At 50.8% G+C, this 20,831-nt stretch overlaps 2 protein-coding genes across 3 annotated transcripts; both read left to right on the top strand.

The window, feature by feature from the left end:
• Positions 1-160: 160 nt before the first annotated feature.
• PDCD7 (programmed cell death 7) lies at positions 161-4,810 on the top strand. Its single transcript, XM_037393320.1, has 5 exons — positions 161-919; positions 2,063-2,201; positions 2,541-2,777; positions 3,398-3,485; positions 3,877-4,810. The coding sequence occupies exons 1-5, from the start codon at positions 176-178 to the stop codon at positions 3,992-3,994; spliced, it is 1,326 nt and encodes a 441-aa protein (XP_037249217.1). The 5' UTR covers positions 161-175; the 3' UTR covers positions 3,995-4,810.
• Positions 4,811-4,909: 99 nt separating this feature from the next.
• UBAP1L (ubiquitin associated protein 1 like) lies at positions 4,910-20,747 on the top strand. Of its 2 annotated transcripts, none has more exons than XM_037393318.1 (6): positions 4,910-5,788; positions 8,347-8,498; positions 9,176-9,916; positions 11,093-11,302; positions 15,903-16,004; positions 16,973-20,747. In XM_037393318.1, exons 1-6 carry the CDS (start codon positions 5,773-5,775, stop codon positions 17,105-17,107), a joined length of 1,356 nt encoding a protein of 451 aa, XP_037249215.1. In that variant the 5' UTR covers positions 4,910-5,772; the 3' UTR covers positions 17,108-20,747. The 2 variants fall into 2 exon arrangements, with proteins under 2 accessions (XP_037249215.1, XP_037249214.1); XM_037393317.1 differs by having other exon boundaries at positions 8,344-8,498.
• Positions 20,748-20,831: the final 84 nt, after the last annotated feature.

Genomic DNA, 20,831 nt, shown 5'->3' with positions numbered 1-20,831 from the left:
GTTTTTTTTGTTTGTTTTGAAGGGTGGGTCTGTACGAAAGGACCCGGCGCTGCGGGCCCCTGCGAGGCGCTGCCCCCGCCCCCCTGTGCGGGCCGCCCCCGGCGGGGCGGGGCGGGTGGCGGCTCCTCCCGGCCGCGCGGGGGCGCTGCGGCGCGGCGGCCCCCGAGGCGGCAGCATGGCGCAGCCGCCGCACTTCGCCGGGCGCTTGCCGCCGCCGTTCCGGGCATTCCCGCCGCCGGCCGGGCCCTTCCCGCCGCCCGCCGCGCCCTTCCCCGGCCCCGCCGCCCGCCCGGGGCCCTTCGCGGGGCCGGCAGCGGCGCCGCCGCCCTTCCTCCTGCTGCCGCCGCCGCCGGCCGGGCCCGAGGGCGACGCGGGGCCGCGCTTCCCGCCGGGCGGCGGCCCCTACTTCCCCGCGGCGCCACCGTTCCCGCCGCGGCCGGCGGCTGAGGAGGAGGCGGCGGCGGCGCAGCGGCAGCAGGACGAGCTGTGGCTGTCGCAGTTCCTGGGCCGGCGCCGGGCCTTCCCCCCGCCGCCGCCGCCGCCCGCCGCCAGCCCCAGCAGCGCCCGGCAGCTGGCGGTGGAGGCGCTGGGGCGGGTGGCGCGGCTGGCCGCGCTCTGCCGGGCCCTGCGGCGGCGGGAGGCCGAGGGGGACGAAGCGGGCTGGGCCCAGGCGCGGGAGGAGGCGGAGGCGGTGCGGCGGGAGCTGCGGGACGTCGTGCGGCCCCTGCGGGAGCCCGGCTACCGCGAGGCGCTGCGGAGGAAGGCCGAGAGGGCGAGGAAGAGGCGGCAGCGCCTGCAGCGCAGGAAGCAGGAAGCCCAGGCGGCCAAGGAGGCGGAGGCGGCCCGGGCCGCCGAGCGGGAGGCCAAGATCGACCAGTGGCGGGCCAAGTGCATCCAGGAGGTGGAGGAGAAGAACCGGGTACGGCCTGATCCTGCCTCCTCCGGGGAGGCCCGCCCGGCGGGGCAGCGCGGCGGGGCCGGGGAGGCCTGCGGTACCGGGCCCGCGGCGGGCTCAGCCCGGCCGGCGCCTGGCTTTGGCCCCTTGGTGCGGTAGGTGCCACCCGGGTGCTTTGGTCCCCTGGTTCACTAGTTGCCACCTGGTGCGGTAGGTGCCACCCGGCAGGTTCAGTAGGTGCCACCCGGGTGCTTTGGTCCCCTGGTTCACTGGGTGCCACCTGGGTGCTTTGGCCCCAGGTTCAGTAGGTGCTGCCTGGCTCCGTAGGTGCCACCCGGGTGCTTTGGTCCCCTGGTTCAATAGCTGCTCCCTGGTTCAGTAGGTGTCACCCGGGTGTTTTGGGTTTTGGTTCAGTAGGTGCCACCTGGGTGCTGCACGGCTTCAGCTGGCTTGGAGACATGCAGCTGCGAAAGCAGGCAGCCCTGCTTCTTCCTTAAAAGCCTTGGTGGGCATCACAGTTGTGCCACGCTGGTGTCTGAGGCCTCAACAATTTTGGTTTTAATGTTTCTGAACTCCTGGTTGCGTGAGGAGGGCTTCCTCTCGGCTCCCAAGCTGCCAGCTGGCTTCATCCTTGTAAAGCTCGTGGTTCACAAGCTTTTCAGCCTCACCAGAAAGTAAAATGGCTGCAAAGCAAAAGAAAACCCACAACCCCCACCCCAAGTTAGGCTTTCTGGGAAGTGCTGCAACACCTTTGTGTTGGCTGAAGAGCTGCTGTGCTGGTGGTGCTTGGTCTGCTGCCAGGGTGGTACAGAGCAGCTGTTGGGGAAGTGTTTGTGTTCAACCTGTGGCATGTTAATGGTCTTTAATTGCTGAGCTGTAGGACGGTTTATGTTTATTGTTAATGTTTTTCCTAACTTTTTGTGGTTATCAGGCTTTAGCCATTTGGCCCAAATCTATGAGTTGGAAATTTTGTTTCCTGAAGGCCATCCTATTCTAGCTTCTTCATAAAAAGGTGTGGTTGGATGGTTGACTTAACTTGCTATGGCTGTGTTACTAGGAAGTTATTCTGATCCCCAGTGCTTCGCTAATCTTTTTAAAGTACAGTTTCATTCTTGTCTGCATGGGATATTTCACACATCATGTCTGGTCTTTTTCTTTCTTTCATAGGAACGAGAACTTAAGGCTGCTGCAGACAGTGTCTTATCTGAAGTGCGGAAGAAACAAGCAGACACAAAGAGGATGGTGGACATTCTGCGTGCATTAGAAAAGCTTCGGAAACTGAGAAAAGAGGCTGCTGGCAGGAAAGGTTAATTATGAGATTTTTATCAAACTTTTAATTGCGTGCACAGGAAATAAGATGATATTTGTTCGGTGTGCAGACTAGCAGGGTGCAGCTTGAAACAGCTGTTTCTTTAGTAGTGATTTTAGTTACACTGTTATGCAAGAATAGCTATGCAATGCTAAAGACAGTGGTTTTGTTCCTATATTTCCAGGCGCTTTCTTGATAGAAGAATTATTCCAGTAAGGTAGTCTTTGGCAAGGTTAAGCTCACGTTCCTCTGAGATTTTGCCAGCTCTGCTGTCAAGTCTGATAACAGGGCCCCTTCTGAATTTGAAAATTTAAAATTAATTTTCTTTCTGTTTAGGTGTTTGTCCACCCCCCTCAGCAGACGAAGCATTTGAAAATCAGGTGGAGAGTCTCAAAACATTGCTCAAAAATCGCACAGAGCTGTATGAAGCTGAGGAGAGAGCATTAAGGGTTATGTTGGAGGGAGAACAGGAGGAGGAAAGGAAGAGAGAAATGGAGAAGAAACAGAAGAAGGAAAGGGAAAAACTACTGCAGCAGAAACTTGAAATTGATTCCAAGCTGTTTGGGGATCCAGGTAAATTCTGCATGCCGTATTTAACAGTATTTTTCCATACCACATCACCATTTCATAGACACTGGGTTTAAAATGTGGGCATAAAATAGTTGAGAAAGAAACCATCCAGCACAGTAATTTATGGTCTGAGGAAAAGATGGGATAAAAGTAGTGTGCTGTAGCACATGTGATGTAAGAAGAACTGTTCAGCTCTTCAGCGTAGACTACAGTATATCTCAAGCTGATTTCATAGTGTTCTGCAAGAAGAGGTTGTAGATTAAGCTGAAGTGAGAATAGACAGAATAGATTGAAGACTTCCAGCACCCAACAGATGCTTTAGTCTGGTGATTTTGGTAGGTGTGACTCAGGTAGCCTGTAACGATTCAGTGTTCATATGTTCCCCTTGTTTAGAGGATGGAGGTGGGAAAAGTTTTGCTAGTCTTGACTTGCCTCTGACAGCTCCGGTAAGGATGAGGAGACAAGCGAAACATGGCAACAGTCCTTACTGTATTACATAGGGAAGTGATTTCCAGTTATAGCTGGGGAGTGGCAAATGAGTTGGCAAATTTGGGGCTCCTAAGACTTAGTAGAATCAAAGGTCTTTCTGATTTATTGAACGATTTCTGTGTTTGATTTAACAGATGAATTTCCTCTAGCCCATCTATTGCAACCCTTCAGAGAGTATTACTTACAAGCTGAGCATTCTGTAGCAGCTCTAATCCACATCAGGTAAACCCAGAGTCTTTATTTTATTATCAAAGATGATGAGTATTGTTTATTGAGATCGTAAATGTGTGGCCCCTTTTGGTTCGTAAACTTCCAAATATGGTTACGCAGTGAATTGTCCTGTTCTGTTTTGGTTAGGGATCAAGCTTCTCGCTTGGTAGAGTTGTATCCAAACAGGTGCCCGTGTGAGGCAGAGTGCACTTCCATGCATAACCATGCCATTTAATAGAATAGTACTTAGAATTTTCACATTTGTGTTTTGAAAAACAAGTTTCAGAGTACAATTTACAGTGTTTTGTGTATTGATGGGTATAGAAAAATACCTGTGTGGGTATGTAATAAATCTTCAAACTCATACCGGCTGTCCTCTCAAACAACGCTCTCTCTGTTAAAGGCATGGATGGGATCGGTACTTGGTGCCAGCTGATCACCCTGAAGGAAGCTGCATCCCTCCAGGATGGGTTCTTCCGAGTCTCCCCACAAATGACACGTGGGCCACTGCGGTCAGATGATTTAGTAATAAATTATTTTAACATTGGAGGAATATTTCATTATAATTGCTTGTGTAGATATTAGAGGGTCCAAAGAGCCTCATCCTCTGTTTCGGTAGCCAGGTACTGGAATGTCTTGAAGAAAAGCGTAAGAATTGCTTTTGCCATCTGACTCTGCAGGGAAGTACCTGAGCAAGCCCAAAGCTGCTAGGCCTATTGTGGTATGGAATTACAATCCCGCTGCGAGTTTTTGTTAACTGATCTCAATCTTAATAAAGGAACATTACTGACCAAGGGTATTTGTGCCAATATGAACATCCTATTTTTAGTGGCTTTTATCTTTATAAGCCTAAATCCAGATGATGAAATCTCCAGAAATAAAGAGGTATAAAAAGAAAAAAAGAGATCATTAGTAAACATGTTTTTAAATGAAGCATGTCAGGCATCACTGTCAAAATAGTTCCTGCATTTTTCTGTATAGATACAAACCTATTACAAGTTTAAACAAATTCTGGAGTACAAACAACACAGGATTTTTCAAGGTTGATTAAAGCAGCTGTTGATGTTTTACTTTTGTGGACTGAAACTGGTACCACAACATGGAAAAAATTCCCAGTTGTGGTGAAATAGGTCAGACAGCCGTGTGAATATGTATGAGTTTGATGAATAAGCCTGGTGGAAAAAAAAACAATAAAATCTGAAGTCTAACCTACTGTAATTGTTTTTGCCTATATAGCTATTTTTGTACAGGGACAGGTCATGTACATAATACTTGATTTAAAAACCCAGCTCTATTTTGTAAGTTGTTTTTATACAGAATAAATTGAGAAAAATTGATGGGTTTTTTTGTTGTTTGAAGCATTTTTACTTCAAGGGAGAGATTTGTTTCAGTACTTGGCACCAAATACAACTCTAGTGTGGAGAGAATTGCTGGGAAAAGGTTTACGTCAAGGAACTTCTCCCTCCTACAAGCTGACAGAGGCATCTGATTTCAAAACCTTCCATGTTCTGGACAGTTTGCTTGAAACAGTGATGGGCCATATGGGTTTGGGGCTTGGGGTGGTCTATGCAGATTGTCATGGTGTGTTTCCAGAGCTGCGGTCGTTATTCTTGCTTAGCCCTAACGTCCAGGAATGGATTTAATCTCGCCGATTCCTTACCTCTTCACATCACAACGTTGTGTAATTCGTGGAGGAGGCAATGTGTATAATTGCCTAAATTAAACACTTGGGCCTTGTGTAACGTTAATAGTTTCTTGGCTGAAGCTTTGCATTTGTTTCTGTTAGCAAGAGTGCATGAACTAGTAATTTTTGATAGAGTTAGAATTAATCTGGGTGCAGAAGTTTGCAGTTCTTGCTCACTTGTGTATTGCTTACCTGTAGCACCCTACAGATTGCTGTGAAGTCCTCTGGAGGAAAGGGTTCTGATTTTCATGTCCGTATGTCTTCCCACCCCTACTGTCACCTCTACATCTCGTTACTCCAAGACCTACGGCTAGGTCAGATCCTGGGGAGTTACACCTGAAGAAAAAGCGGAAGTTCAGTTAGGATAGAAACAATTGCAGAAAAATGCTTTCGGTTCAGGAAGCTTAGTGACCGAAGGATGCTCTGCTTAAAGAGTTAGGCTCCTTATCCCATCAGCACATCTGACAGGACAGGCTAGCCGCTTAGGCTATGATAATCTTAAAACTGTCAAAGCCAGATGCTTGTCTGACGCTGCAAGAATTTGAAGAATGGAGCAGTAGATGAGCAGGCAGCGTAGAAGCAACCCTGTTCTCCCAGCCCTGCAAGAAGAGCTCCATGATTTCGTCTGACGGTAAGGATAACTTCATATTTTTAATAAAAATAGGACTTGAAAATGCCAGGGGATTTTCAACCCCTCAAGCTTTCTGTGGTTTGTTCTACATATTTGCTCTTGTCCTGACATCTGCATTAAAATTTTTTATGTTTTTAGTGAGGAAGATGTTGAAGCCACAGGTGGAAGAGGAATGTTTAAAATCTTAACTCGTAAAATACATGGAGATAGGGTATTCTTAAAAAAAAAAAAAAAAAGGTGTATTCAGATTTAAGATTCAAATTTGGTTTAGTATTTCCTATTATTTTTAAGTTTTAAAGAATTATTCTAGCCCAGAAGAAGAGAGGCGTTGGCTGTGAGTTTCTGAGACTTGCTTGCATCCTGTTCCTTCCCTGGTCCCAGTGCAGTTCAGGTTTTTCATGCTTTTAAGGCACATTTGCTTCCTGATATTAATTTGTTCTTTTGCCAGCCTATATCTTTGATGTGAAAGCAGCAGGGCTGGCACGAAGCACATGAGGTTAGAACTCCTGGTGGAGTTGCTTTCTGGAGTAAGCTGGTGTTTACAACTGACCCTCTTTTATTCTTTAGTAGCGTTTTCGTTATCATCGCTTCTCACCCCAATGTGCTGCTTTTTTTCGAAATAGTGGTTTTAGGAATTAACACTTGTGGGAGCCTTTCTTAGAGCACGGTATTTAATGCAGTGAAATACAGTGAGATATACTACGGTAATCTCTCCGTATTTTCTTCATCGTGGCTTTGGACACATTCACTACCCATCTCTATCCCTTGAAGTAGCATTTAAACCCCAGTAAAGCTGTTCTAGGTGACGGATGGTGAGATACTCTTTCCCTTTGCACCTTTGTACCGCGTGGCTTTTGGGAAGAGCTGCTTTACAGCATAAGCTGCAAAGAGGGTCTGTCCCTCTTGCAGGCAGGTGTTGCAGGGCCACGTGGAGCAGTTGGAGAAAGTGGGGGAGGGTAGCTTCGCTTACAGATGTTTTCACGCGTTGTCTTTGTCAGTGCTGACGTGGATTGTAACATATGCTAAGCCCTCTTAGGCTGGGGAGCAGATGGCCTGGTGCCGTGCAGGCTCTGGACACGTTGTTTGAGTTGCGTGCTAGCAGCAATGCATGTGTGGGAGCTGCAAAGCTGGTTAGGGGCTCTGCCTGCGCCACAGCCCTGGCTATTAAAGGCTCCTGTTGTAAACAGGCGAGTGACAACTCTTTTGTAGTTCTGATAAGACCAACTGAGCTGTGCCAAGCTATTGTGTGTGTTGCTCTTTCTTTGTGGTCTGGAAGCTAACATAAACTACCTTGAATGCTGTTTCCCATTATAGATCCTCATTTTTGCATTAAACAGGCAGCTTTTTCTGCCTTGTGTACATTCATCTGCTTGTTTTCTTTTTGTGGAGCATTTATCTTCATTGACGTAGAAATAATTTCTTTTTAGAGAAAAAAATAAATTGGTAAAAACTTTTAAGCATGTCACACAGAGTATTTTATTTACTGTTTGTCTCGAGGGTGACTGTTGAGGATTTTGGGAGGAACAGGCACAGGCTGCAGGTACCAGAACTCAGTAGAAGACTGACCATCAGCTCTTCCCAGCTGACAGTACATAAAGGAAATTATTTCACATGCTGTCAACGCTAGGAAGCTGGGGACTCGAGGTTCGTGCAGCAAGTTGAGACATTTATACAGAGCTGATGGCTATGCAGTAAGCGTAGTAATTGTAATGTTTATATAATGTTACATTTAATAATACTACAATTTAATATTACTATTAATATAATACTAATAAAAAAGCATAGTAAGTTGCAGTAATATTTTCCATGCCACCATTCCCAGTTCATCAGAAGTTTTTCCCTCTTCTGCTATTCCTAATCTAAAAGCATCACCGTGCTTAAAACGAATAACTCTTAAAAGCCAGCCTGGCCTTAAAATGGCTCGTTTGACATCCCTCTGACACTGAAGCTTTCCTGACGCACCAGCCTCCTTGTCTGGTGCTCGGTAAGCTGCTGCGGCGCTGGAGGGGATGCCCTCACCCCAGCTTCCCCGGGCTGCTCCGTGTGACAGCTTAGCAGCACGTGGCTGTGTGATGAGCTCCGCAAGCACGAGTGCTCTCGGGTCACAGAGGGAGAGGAGGCCTGGGAGGTGTCCCCCTTGGCCATGGTTTCTGCCTCTGTAACAGGAAAAAGTGCTCGGTCTGTCCCCAGCTTAGGAAAGGGAGTATGCGATGGGCAGCGAGGAGGAATGGCAAACAGCGGGGCACGCATGGAGGTGGAAATGGAGGAGAAAAGCACTTGGGATCTCTCCCAATAAAGCTGTAAGCTTGGTCAGGTTCTTCTGGCTCATGCTCAGAATAGCAAAAGTTAGTTCAGACAAATCTTCCCGGTACCAGTAATTAAGATTTTGCAAGTCTGGACATTACACACAGTGGTTTTTACTCGGCTGGCCGCATCTCTAAGGGTTGCTTTCCTTTTACCGGCATCACTTGAAACAGCTCACCTTTCTCTTCTTCCACCCAGTTTACATAGTGCTAGTCCTGCCTTTTACAGTTTTGTTTCATCCCTTCCTCTAGCAGCAAGAAATCAGGCAGCAGCAATGAGCTACCTGGATGAAGTTCCCTTCCGGGCAGCCATAAGCCTCAGTGGAGACTCAGCGGCAGAAAACACTTTAATCACTGCCCCGGCTATCGAGCTCCCCGACTGCACCGACATCCTCATGAGCACCATGGTGAGTCGCCTCCGCTTGCATCCACGCAGGGATTCACTTCTCGGCGGTGCCCAAAGGGATGTCAGTGGTGGTTTCCTTTTCTTGTGAAAAAGGGATGGGAAACCTCTCCTAACTGATCTCCTTTTAATTGGCTGGTTTGCAGCAGGAGTGGGAGGAGGTGAGGATGATTTGTGGTGGGTGGGAGGAAGGGGTTGGTTTGGTGTTGTTTTTTTTTTTTCTTTAAATCCCATCCAAGCAGGAGGGTTGGGTCTTTCTGGGATAGGAGGACAAACTTCAGATTCCGCTCTGGGATGCAGTGCCGATGCAGCTGCCTGAAATCAGGATGCCCACATCTCCTGTCTGCACCCTCTTCCCTTCCACAGCAGCCAAAGTGACACAAAACCACCTCTGAGCATTAAACACCTGTCAAAAGAATCGTAGATGCAGCTCAGAATAGGAATAAATTCATAGATAGATTTTTCTTTCAAGTATAAATCTGGGGATTCCTTATAGGGATGAGGCTGGCACTGCTCAGTCCTACAGCCTCAGTGCCCGCAGCCAGCCCTGTGCTCAGGGAAGTAGGGGCCAACATGGGAGGGATGCAGCCCTTAAGGTGCCCTCGTGAAGCACGTGGTTTGCTCTGTGCTGCACGGTCTGGGTTCAGATGCCCTCACCACCTGCTTTTCACTCTTCTGCAGCATGACTTCTCACTGGAAAGAAAAGTGCTTTACTGGGTAGAGGTGGCTTCTCAGCAGCAAACCTCCCGGCATCAGGTCACCTCCGAAGTCATCCCCACAGCTCCGCCGTGCTGGCTGCTGCTGGTGGATCCTGCCGACAGCTGCGGGGGGCGAGCACGGGACGGGGCGGTGCGGCGCAGCATCAGCCTGAGCTCTGCCCACAGCAGCTACGGGCACACCGCGGGCAGAGGTGCCTTGCCCGAGAGCGAGAGCTGGCACTCAGAGGAGGACGAGTACTCTGAGGATGATGAGTATTCCTCAACCTCCTGGGAAGACAACGACAAGGATGAAAAGCTTCCCAGGAGGCGAAGCACTGAGAGAGGTGTGGCTCTGCGTCCTGGTTTTTACCAGCCCCGACCAAAGACATCGCCCAGCTTGCTGGAGCCCTCGCTGGAGAATGGTGGCCACAAGCCAGCCAGCCCGGACCCGAGCAAGCAGAGAAGATCCATGGTGATATTTAACAACATGAAGAACGAGCTGGAAGCTGCCAGGAGGAAGCTGGCTGCTTTGGTGCATCCTTTGAACAGAACCACCACGGAGAGCAGGGGGGTCCCGGTGTCCCGGCCGCTGCCCCGGCGCCCCCGCACCAGCCGCAGCGTCAAGTATGGGCCAGCCCCAGATGTGTCCCGGCTGGGGACCTTGGTGCCAGCTCCTCCAGCTGCCCCAATCCCCCCAATCAAACGGCATAAGCCCACGGTGCCGGTGAGGCGTTTTTCCTTCTGGTGGCCCTTTGCTTGTTGCTGAGACAGGAGGGAAGTGGAGGGCATTGAATTGGTCCCATTTGCTGTGGTCCAAAATGGAACCGAAACGGGGCTTTGGGAACACTGAATCCATGAGGAATTGCTGATGAGTTAAGTGAAGGAAGGTGGGGGGTTTTTTGCTAGAGTTTAAAGGCAAGCTTTCTGGGAGCACGTTTATTTTTCCCAACAAGCAAGGTGTCTTGATTTTCAATTGAAACACTAAAAAAAAAAGAAATAAGTTTTTTTCCCCTCTTCCTTCTCCGTTCTCCATTTTTGCCCCTCTAACAGATATAAACAGGGTTAATAGGGAAATGCCCCGCTTACAGCCATCATGTCTTCTTTAGGAAACTTTGGACTTCGTAGTCCTACTAGAAATACAGATCATTTAGTGACAGAGACAGTGATGTGAAATGATGGAGTAAATATTGCTTTGTCAATTTAAATCTGAATTACGCCATGTTTTTTAAGAAATCACGTCTTATCCACCTACTTGAGAGATTTAGGAGATGAATTACTCAAAACCTGCAACTGAAACCATTGGACACATGGAAGGCCAGGTTATTTATATGTAGTTGCATTAGACATAGGGTAATTAAGGAACGGTCAGATGCCCTTGTGTATTTGTACATTGCCTACCCTTCTCGGCTGCTGTTCCACATGCATCGTGCTGAATGCTAAAGCTTCAACCCCAGGCAAGAGCGTGCATGTGCAAGGTCATTTCTGGAGATGGCTTTGTAACAGAAGCCTAAATATATCTGGCATAAATGAGGCATCAGGGGAGCATCCTCCTGCCTGGGCTGCTGCATCGCCTTGCCTCTTGCTTGGCCGCTCAAGGACAAGCATGGCATTTGTTGCTGGAGAGATGACCAGGATTCCCGGGGAAAGGAGGCTGGGTTTGCTTACTTTGCTTCATGAACCCTCCCTACTGCTGTTTGATCTGTGTCCATAGCTGAGCCTGGATTTGATTAAGTCCAGTCTCCCCTGATGCCCAGGGGAGTTTGTTCTATGTATGGGAATTTTCTGCTTCTGGAGAGAGCAAGGTAACTGCTGGCATTTGAAAGCTTTGCTTCAGTCTGCATTGTTTGACATAATTTTATGAGCTGGACCAAGAAGACCATCTGCTGTTTTTCTCTTGCAGTCCCTCAGCCCCTACGCCTGCCTCCCCCCGGCCTCCGTGCCTGCGCAACCTCTCAGTTCCCACAGATCCCAGAGGGATTCGGCGGCTGACCTGCTCTTGGCTCTGAGCCAAGAGGAGCGGGACCTCATCGAGCCTGTTATAGCCTTGGGCTATCCCACCCACAAAGCCATCCTCACCCTCCAGAAGACTGGAAGGCAAAGCTTAAGTCAGGTTGGTGGAGCTGGTGCGGCATCGGGCGGAAAGCTTTTGGTAAAGATAAACGTGATTTTTGTGGAGAAAGGCATGGCTGCCTTGCTTGGGGTGGACTTCTCATGGCTTTTTTCTTTTCTCTTGGGTTTCCCACTTTGGAATCAGACCTCAGCTGACAGGGTTTTCCATGAGATCACGCGTTTGTACTTCTGCTGTAATAAAATAGCACTGAGTCGCCCTCAGCTTTTCAGCAAGTAATAACGGCCGGGTAATGTTATCTGATCAATCTGTTGTTTGGAGTGTGGTGTCCTTTTGAAGTACAATTTTTGCCCCTGTATATGGAAACTTTTTGCACATAATTTTTTCCCAGCTGTTAGATTCATGTGATTATTGCCATGGCTCATCCTGTCAGAGCGGGACTGTATAAATACCTTGGAGATTTGTCTGGGCTCTCTCCAAAACATAAGTTTCCCTGCACTGGAGCAACCAGGGACTCCCTGCAAGCATTGCGGCTGGGTCCCAGAGCTCTTTTCCTGAGGAACCCTCTATAGTAACCTGGAATTTATTCAAAATAATGAACGTACAACCCCTTCCTACCCCTGGCGTCAGAGTACGTCGCAGCCTGCTGTGCTGCATCCCAATTCCCAGCGCCTCTGCTTGTCCAGACAAACTTTCCGTGGTCCAGGTGGGCTCAGAGCACCTGTGCGGTGAGGGATGCTGCTGGCTCCGACCCCCTGGCTCGGCGCTGGACCTGCCCATCCCAGTGGAGCGTTCAATAGGGCTAAATTATCCCAGCAGCTCTTGCAGAGAGAGAAGGGGCTCTATCGCAGCTGAGCAAGAGGGATGTCCCCTGGGCTGTCATGCCAGGGAGCAGGGCAGAGGTGTGAGCAGCACGGCACGGAGCAGCCACTGCCGGGGGCCAGTCCCCTTCCCGATCCCCCCCGGGGAGCTGCCTGTGCTGCGTGGGCCAGCTCTTACCCGGCTGGTCGGTGCACGAAGCTGCTCTGCAGCTGAGTCATCCTGCAGCTTCTGGCTCCCTCCCGAGTCGCCCCCGGCTGGAGCAGCCCCCCCATCCCCTCGCTGGTGTTTCAGGCCGGGGTGGGAAGGGAGGCTTTGCATTCTTCGTAAGGGCTTCATCCGGGCGGAGGGAGATGAACAGAGCCCAGCCCACGTTCGTTGCACAAAGCCGCGCAAGGGTGCCTTGTAGCAGCTACTGGCTTCAGTATCGAGAAGCAGCACATCTTCTTGAGGATGGGAATGGTACAGCCTGCTCCCTTCTGTATAAACACCGGGACTCCCATCCCCCTGGAGAAGAGGTTAGTGCAGCAAAAGACAAGGTCTGCCTTATATCCTGTGCTTGCTTCACCAGCAGTTTCCATCTTTCCCACCTATGCCCAGTTCAGCCAAGATAAAACATAAAGCCTAGCCCTCTTTTGTATGTGCATCTCTTACAAGTACAAAACTACCAGATTAGGCTAAACCTTCCTGGAAAATACATTTCAACTCAAGTTAAAGGCACAGGAGGAGGCCGTCCCCATGTGCCAAAAGATGAGCTGGTGGGGGAGAAGACTGGCCTGGCTGAACAGAGAGCTTTGGCTGGGACTGGGGGGTGGGGGGTGGGGGGGGAAAGGAAGAGTGTGCCACCTTCGGAAGAAGAGGCAGGCAGCTCTGGAGGGCTGTAAGGATGTTAGGAGGTTAGGCAGGGCGAAGATCAGAGACATGAAAGCCCAGCTGGAACTCAGGCTGGCCACTGCCGTAAAAGATAATAAAAAATGTTTTTACAAATTCAGTAGAAACAAAAGGAGGGCCAAGGATAATCCAGTAAGATGCGGCGGGGAGCATTGCCACAAAGGATGAGGAAAAGGCTTAATGCTTTCTTTGCCTCAGTCTTTAATAGCAAGACCAGCTTCCCTCTGGGCACTCGGCATCCTGAGCTGGAAGACAGGGACAAGGAGGAGCAGAATGGAGCCCCCACAGCCTAGGAGGGGACGGTTGACCTGCTGCGCCACTTAGACGTGCACAAGTCTATGGGGCCAGACGGGATCCACCCGAGGGTGCGGAGGGAGCTGGTGGAGGAGCTTGCCAAGCCACTCTCCATCGTTTATCAGCAGTCCCGGCTAACTGGGGAGGTCCCAGAAGACAAGGCGAGCCAACGTGATGCCCATCTACAAGAAGGGCTGGAAGGAGGATCCAGGGACCTACAGGCCTGTCAGCCCGACCTCAGTGCCAGGGAAAGTTACAGAGCAGATCCCCCTGAGCACCATCACACATCTCGTGCAGGACAGCTGGGGGATCAGGCCCAGCCAGCATGGGTTTATGAAAGGCAGGTCCTGCTTGATGAACCTGATCTCCTGTGAAAGATGACCTTCTTAGTGGATGAGGGAAGGGCTGTAGATGGTGTCTACTTGGACCCTAGTAAAGCCTTTGACACCGTCTCCCACAGCATTCTGCTGGAGAGACCAGCTGCTCATGGCTTGGATGGGTGTGCTCTGCGCTGGGTAAAAAGCTGGCTGCCTGAAAGGAGGTCGTAGAGTGGGGGGGTCGGACTCTTGTCCCAGATAACAAGTGACAGGACAAGAAGAAATGGCCTCAAGTCGCCCCAGGGGAGGTTTAGTTTGGATGTTAGGAAAAATTTCTTCACTGAAAGGGTGGTCAAGCACTGGAACAGGCTGCATCAGTCATCCCCACCGATGGTGGCTCCTCAAGCCTCTCCAACGCTTGTAGAAGTTGTGTTCTCAGTGGTGGCATTTGCAGCAGTGAGTTGAGCAGGGCTGTCTGCTGCAGTGCTGGCTGGGGTCTCCCTGTCCCCCCGGAGAGCCTCTGTCCGTGGAGGCTAGCACCTGAGCCGTTGTGCCCAGCAGCTTTGCCCATCCTTGGCTTGAACCCCGCTGCAGGACTGGGGAGATGTTTACTTGGTTCCTCCACAATGAAATCAGCGTTCGGGTCTTCGGTGGTGTTTGCTTGTGGTTTTTTCCACACTATCAGCTTATAGTTCATGGTGCAGCTGGGTCGGTGAAGTGGTTGGTGGTAAGGCTTTGCTCTTCTTAAGCAGCCAGTTGTTGGAACACCTGAAGCAGGGACTGCATGGGAATGGGCCTTTCCAGTGGGCGTCAGGGTAAAACCCGCCAGAGGAGGGACTTCCTTCTGTCACTGCACGTGCTTGTCTTTGCTGTGAAAAGCTGCGTTGCTGCACATAGTATCAAATAGCAGCAAATGAGAGAAGAGATAAATGGGCAGGTTACTGATCTACCAGAGCCTGGAGGTCTCTTCCCACATGAGCAGTTTGTGACAAGGTTATTGGTTTGGCTGTGTCATGGATAAAGCCGAGCTCTCCCAGGGGTGCCTGTGCTGGAGGAACTTCATGTTTAAGTGTTATAAGGAGCCTCCTTGAGAGCTACAAGGGGAGAAGGAGCTTCAAGAGGGCAGTGGCACCTCCTCCTCCTCCCCAGTGGGGCCAGTGCTGGACCCAGGAGGTTAGGAGATCATAGGACTGAAAAACCTGATTCTGTTTAGTCTTGCGGATATAGATATAAACGTATGTATTATTTTTTTAATGATAAAAATCATTGATTTGGCAATGGCACCGATTTCATGCTGGGCTTGAGCAGGCTGCCAGGACTGTCTGTGAGCACGGCGAGCAGCTGTCCCGGCTGCGAGAGGGCAAGAAAACACAGCAGTGATGGGGGGTCAGTTAGTGAGGGAGTGAGGGGAAAAAAAACCAGGTTACAAATGCCAATGACAAGTTACTGTCTCGTTTTTGAGTTAATAAGCCAGTCCTTAAGGCTGACAGGTCTTAAAATCCTTGCTCTGCTCTTTAGCCGAACTAGATCAACTGACTGTCTGGGGGACTTTTGTAGCTTTTTCAAGTTTTACGGTCTTTTACTGAATCCTTCTCCTTGGCTACGGCGGTGCTGGGGAGGGTGGAGGTCTGAGCGCTGGTGGATCTGGGGAGATATGAATCAGCTGCTCCTTGGATGAAGACGGCACCGCTTCAGGGGGAGCCGTGGGATGTTTTTATTCCCCCTGCTATTGTATAGCTCATTTATTATTGTCTGTCCCATATGTTTTTGGACAGTGAATGATTCTTCTGGTATTTAAAAGATACGACTGGGAATAGTGCTGTCAGCGCTCCAAGAACAACGAGGAAAGCCAAAAATAACTGTTTACTTTCAGTAATGACAGCACACGGGTCTCCCCTGGGGTGGGTTTTGTGCTTGGACCCTGGGGCAAACCCACGGGTGCCTGAACCCCGGCACATCTAAGGGACGCCGGGTTGGCTGAGGGTAGGCATCTCACCAGGACAGGCTCTGCTGCACCCCACAGCCTGGAGGCCATTGCTCTGTATCTCGCGTGGTTCAGATGCTTGATTTGCCTCCTCATCCTCCCTCCACCTTGTTTCCATTCCTACTTTGGGAGAGTGGGGGGGACCAAGATGTTGTTTTCTCCTGGTGGGAGTCCTGCTGACAGACTGCCCTGGCTGAGCATCGAACAGGAACCAACGCCACAGTGGTGGCCCAGGTCTTCCCCATGAGTGTGTCCCTGGGCGGTGGCAAGGTGGGCTCCTGAACGCGCTCGCTCCCTGTGTCTGTGAGGCTGGATTAACCCTGGTTGTCATCTGCAGTTCCTGAGCTACCTGAGTGCCTGTGACCGGCTGCTGAAGCAGGGCTACGAGGAAGGGCAGGTGGAGGAGGCCATGGAAATGTTCCAGTACTCTGAGAAGAAGGTTAGAGCGGGGTGGCACAGCTCGGCCCGTTGTGCTGCATCCTCTGGGCTGGCTTTTCCAGCGGGCTGCACGCTCCCCTCCGCCTCCGCTGCCCCTCGCCCAGCCTCCTGGCACGTCAGACCCATTGCTGTGAGCCCGCACTCACAGCAGACCCTGGGGACAGCGTCACCAAAAGGACCCCCGGGGAGGGACACCTGCTCCCTCGCTCTTCTCTATCCATCCTCTCACTCTGCCGTGCAAACGCGATGCTCGCTCAGCCCCTGCGCGGGAAGCCCCCCCCTCCCCGATGCTCACTACCTCCCTCCTGGCTCTCCCTTCACATTCACCCCCCAGGGAGAAAAGAGCCATCCATGGTGGCGCGCCAGGCATTGGTCTCCATCACCAGTCTCCTCCTGGGGGTAATGAAGAGCCTGCGGGGGTAGAAATGCTTGAAATTTAGGCGGGTGGTGTTTGACGTGATGCTGCCGGCACGTAGGATTTCCAGCTCACCACACACTGGGGCTGGGGCAGCGGGAGAGCGCCTGGGTCTCGGTGGCAGGCAGGGTGTTTTTTACTGAGGACACGGCTCTGGGAGATGTCGTGGTGCTGGGGCCCAGCCTGAGCAAGGGGGGAAGCAGGACAAATTAATTCCAGCTTGTCCTCGCTGCCTTTCCCTGGTCTCTTTCTAATGCAGACAAACGCTTGCATGGAATTTATATTAAACTTTATAAGGAATACGTGCAGCTAGAGGCTGACTTTATTCAATATTTCTTATTTAAAAAGTTGATGTAAAAGCACACTTTTAAATGCTAGCAGCGGTATGTGCGCTCTCGGTCCGCTGTTGGAATGCCCTTCAGCGGTAATACAACCCGGCCAGGTCGTCTGGCTGCAACCTCATCACCCAGCGCTGTTCCTGCTGCAACTCTACACTAAATCCATCCTTAACACCCCATGATAACATCGCTCTCTTCTCTTCCTTCTTCCTCCAGGCAGCTGAATTCTTGCGTCTGTTAGCTCAGTTTAACGACATGGGTTTCCAGCAAAATGAAATCAAAGAAGTTCTTTTGCTTTGTGGGAATCAGAGGGAGAAGGCGCTGGAAGAGCTTGTGATGAAAGCGCAGTGACCAGCATGCTGGCCACCCGTCGCCGCTTCCCCTTGCCAGACCGGACCACCGAAGGACTCGGGTGGGTCTGCACACGCTCACCCTTCTGCTCCACCCCCACGCCAGGCAGCACGGCTCACCGGGCACAAACCTTCACGGCATGGGCTTGGTGTCTCATCTCGGTTTATGGACATCCATCGTAAGCGTGTTTGTCACTGTACTGGGGCAAAGGCTTTATAGCGGGAGTGTTTCTCTCCCCTCCCCCTCCACCCCGCCCCCATCTCCACCCTTGATCATGGTAGTTGTCTAGATTGGATGTCATAAAATCCAAACCACCTTTGGCTTAGATTTTGCAAAACCCAAACTGCAGCTTTCTCCCTCCACCTGGGGTGACGGGTATCGTGTTTTCAATTACAATCAAGTGTGGATTCTTAAAAGATTGTGTAAATCAACAGAAGAGATTGTTTTCTTGAAAACTGAAGGCCTCTGCAGAAACATTTGTTGATCCTTGCTCAGGATGAGTCTCAGTTGACTTGGTTGAATATTGCAATTGAAATCCAGTCCAATCACATTAGCTTCTCCTTTTAAACCAGAAACTTGGGAAAAATACACAATTTAGTGAGGGTGAGGAGAGAAAACAGGCTGCCCTCGCTCTAGAAATCCATGAAGTTTATTCAGTGCAATGAAAAATGGCTTATGCAAGGGTTTGTGCTCAGGGAGTTCAATGAAATCAGAACAGAGAGATGGGGGATGGCTCGGCCATCCTCGTGCTCTGCCCACGGGAGAACTCAGGGGATGCTTCCCTAAACTGCGGAGACAGTGGCTCCACGTGACGTTAAGCACAAGTGTCAGGATCAGGAAAATCTGGGTACCTGGGGGAATTTTTGTATGTAACTGAAGAATGGAGAATGGGAGATTCAGATCACCTTACGGGACGTGTCTCCTGGCTTGGTAGTGGAGCAGTGGGCAGTGTTTTCACATGAAAGTGTATCTTTTTTCCTGTGAATTAGATATAAATGTAATTTCCTTGAGTGACAATGGTTGGAGGGGTGGTTAGGAAACGTATTTGTGTCTTTTCGTGTGAAAATGCCAACTTGCACAACCTAGCAGAGAAAATAGTTAATTAGTTGCATTAGTACCATTTTTCCATTGTATCCTTCTAAACGATCTTCCAGCCCAACGTACTGCCATCGAGCTAAAACACCGTGTCCCCGCTCCCCGCATCTCTAGGTAGGTGCCAGACACCAGCGGGAGGGTACAGCCCACCACGGCTGCCTTCATCCTTGCCTGCGTGCAGCAAGGAAACGTGGCATCCAGGTTTTGGGGGACTTGACCCATCCATACCCGAGGATGTTTTACACCTGCTCGTCTTTAATGGCATTGAAAAGGAAAACGTGGCACCTTGTATGGCCAAGGGAGATAATTTGTGGGGAGCTCACAGGCTCTTCCTGGAGCTTCCAGCCTTGTTTTTCCTCCAGCTTTCCCTTGGTTATACAAGCTTTTATTTTTGTTACGGCCCTTATAAGGCAAGTCCATTCTACAGACAGCTTTTCATTACGTACATCCTTGCCAAGATGATGTCACCTTAAAAAAGAAACTTGCAAAAGGTTAAACTGTGATTAGATAGGTCGCTTTGCCTCAAACTGTAATCTTTGGCGGGGTAAACACCGTGAAGATTGAAAGGGGAAGATAACGGTGCTGTGCTGGTGCCAGTAATGTGTAATGCTGAGGGCTAAATTCTGGTGGAGCGAGGCACGTTGGCAGCAGCGTGCCCACTCACCGTGCAAAGGCTGAGCAGCCTCTCACTCTTGTTAAGAGAGATGCTTGATCCTGGCTCATCGTTTTTTCTCCCTGTTTGCAGGGGTAAGAACTGTTATCTTTTTTCCTCTCTGTGCGCCTGAAATTGTCTTGTGTTACTTTCTGGATTGATGGATGCAACAACTCACTCCTCTCTCGGGAGCATCCATGCCATACCCAACGGTGCCTGCCAAGACCTGCCCTCCCCCGCAGGTGCTGCACTTGAAATCTTAAAACCTTTCGCATTTTGTTGGCAAATATCTTTGTAAACCCCTGAACTGTCAGAAAACAGCAGGTGAAGGTGTGGGGAGAGGTTGCATTGCTTGGTGGTGTTGGGGCTGGAGGGAAGGGGAGAGCCTGCCAGGTTCAGCTGTCCCAGGTTAGCCACAGGAGCCCATCATAAATATTTTAGTAACAGAATTATTTTAACTTTATTTTAATGGTGGTTTAAGCTGTTTTTTCAGCTTAAAATGGCTTTAAAGCAGTGTGCTTCCATGTGCTGCTTTCAGTTAGGAGAAGACAACGTGAAATGTTAATTGGCTTCATCTAGGAAGGGAACAAGGGTTTGACTTGATGGTCTTTCTGCTAATGGTCTGCCCGAGGGTAGTAACACTGCTCAGCTGACGCTGCAGCGTGGTGTAGAGCTGGGTGAGACCCACCAATGTCCCCTGCCTCCCCCATGCCGCCACCACCTCCACCGGCTGCCGAGCCCACGCCAGCGGTGACAGCGGGTGGTGGTCTGGCCCAGTGGCAGAGGGCACGTGGGGACAAGGTGCATCAAGCGGCTCTCAATCTGGACATGGAGGCGAGCTGGGGTTTTCTTGTTTGTTTTGGTTTGTTGGTTGTGTTGTGTGGGCTTTTTCTCAAATGCGGGAACTGTTTTGAAAATGCTGAGAACTTGGCAAGGGTCAGCAGTGGAGGTATTTGAGGCATCCCAGCTGGTATTCCCTTCCGCTCCATCTCAGCCAGGACGGCACGGGCAGCCCCACGCCTGCCCCACGGATGGGAACCCAGCTTAGCCATGGGCTGGGTTTGCTGCTGCCCTGGTCCCTGCAGATCTCCCAGCACCTGTGGTCGCAAAAGGGAGCTCTGTGTCCTCCAGCCACCCCCAGAGCTGGTGTTGAGGGCTAGCAGCCTTCAAACCCAGCCACTGGTATCTGGCGGGAACTCTCGCCTGGCTGTGGAGCTCTGCTGACAGAAGACCTCTGCAAGCCCGGCGCCGCCATGCCATGGTGATGCTCTTTCCTTCCCTTTTTGCACCCCCTGTATTTCCAAGTTTGCCACGTCCTCAGAAGACTCTGTCCTGGCTCAAATGAGCCACCACTGATGGCCAGCACTTGCCACCCCGTTGGGGCTGTGCTGGGGCTTGGCAGACAAGCCTGGAGGAGGCGACAGCTGGCTGATGCTCTTGGGGGGTGACAGGTGGTTCCCAGGCCCCAGAAACCCCTCAGTGCATTAAGCACCTGATGCTCAGGAGATGCTTTCCTTCACCCCCACACCTCCCCTCCTCCTCCCAGGACCCCGCTGTGGCCGGGAGCTGTGGAGGTCTCCCCGGGGAGAGCGGGGCTGCGTGAGAACCGCGCTCCCACGTACGGCTCTGAAACGGAGCCACAGCTGAAAAAGCATTCAGTGGGTAGGAGCAAGCCTTGACGTGGATCCCCATTAGGAGGTATTTTCCTTCAGAAGCGGGGTGCGTGTGTGTGTGTGAAAAAACCCCAAACCCAAGAGTAATGAAAAACACAGGGAGGGTTTATAGCTTTCCTTTTAATTCCAGGATATAGTGAATGATTTCCCGTCGGAGCAGCGAGGAGGTGGGATGCTGCACATCTTCAGAGTGCAGTCAGAATAAATAAAATAAAACCTGTGTTTGCATCTCTCTGGTATCTGTCCTCTGCAGAAGCCATGAAGCCCTGCATGTAGTTGGCTTGTGAGCCCACGTCTCGTAGGA

This window comes from Falco rusticolus, chromosome 7, assembly GCF_015220075.1.
Source record: "Falco rusticolus isolate bFalRus1 chromosome 7, bFalRus1.pri, whole genome shotgun sequence".
In the NCBI taxonomy this organism is placed as follows: Eukaryota; Metazoa; Chordata; class Aves; order Falconiformes; family Falconidae; genus Falco; species Falco rusticolus.
This window is presented reverse-complemented; position numbering and strand designations above follow the sequence as displayed.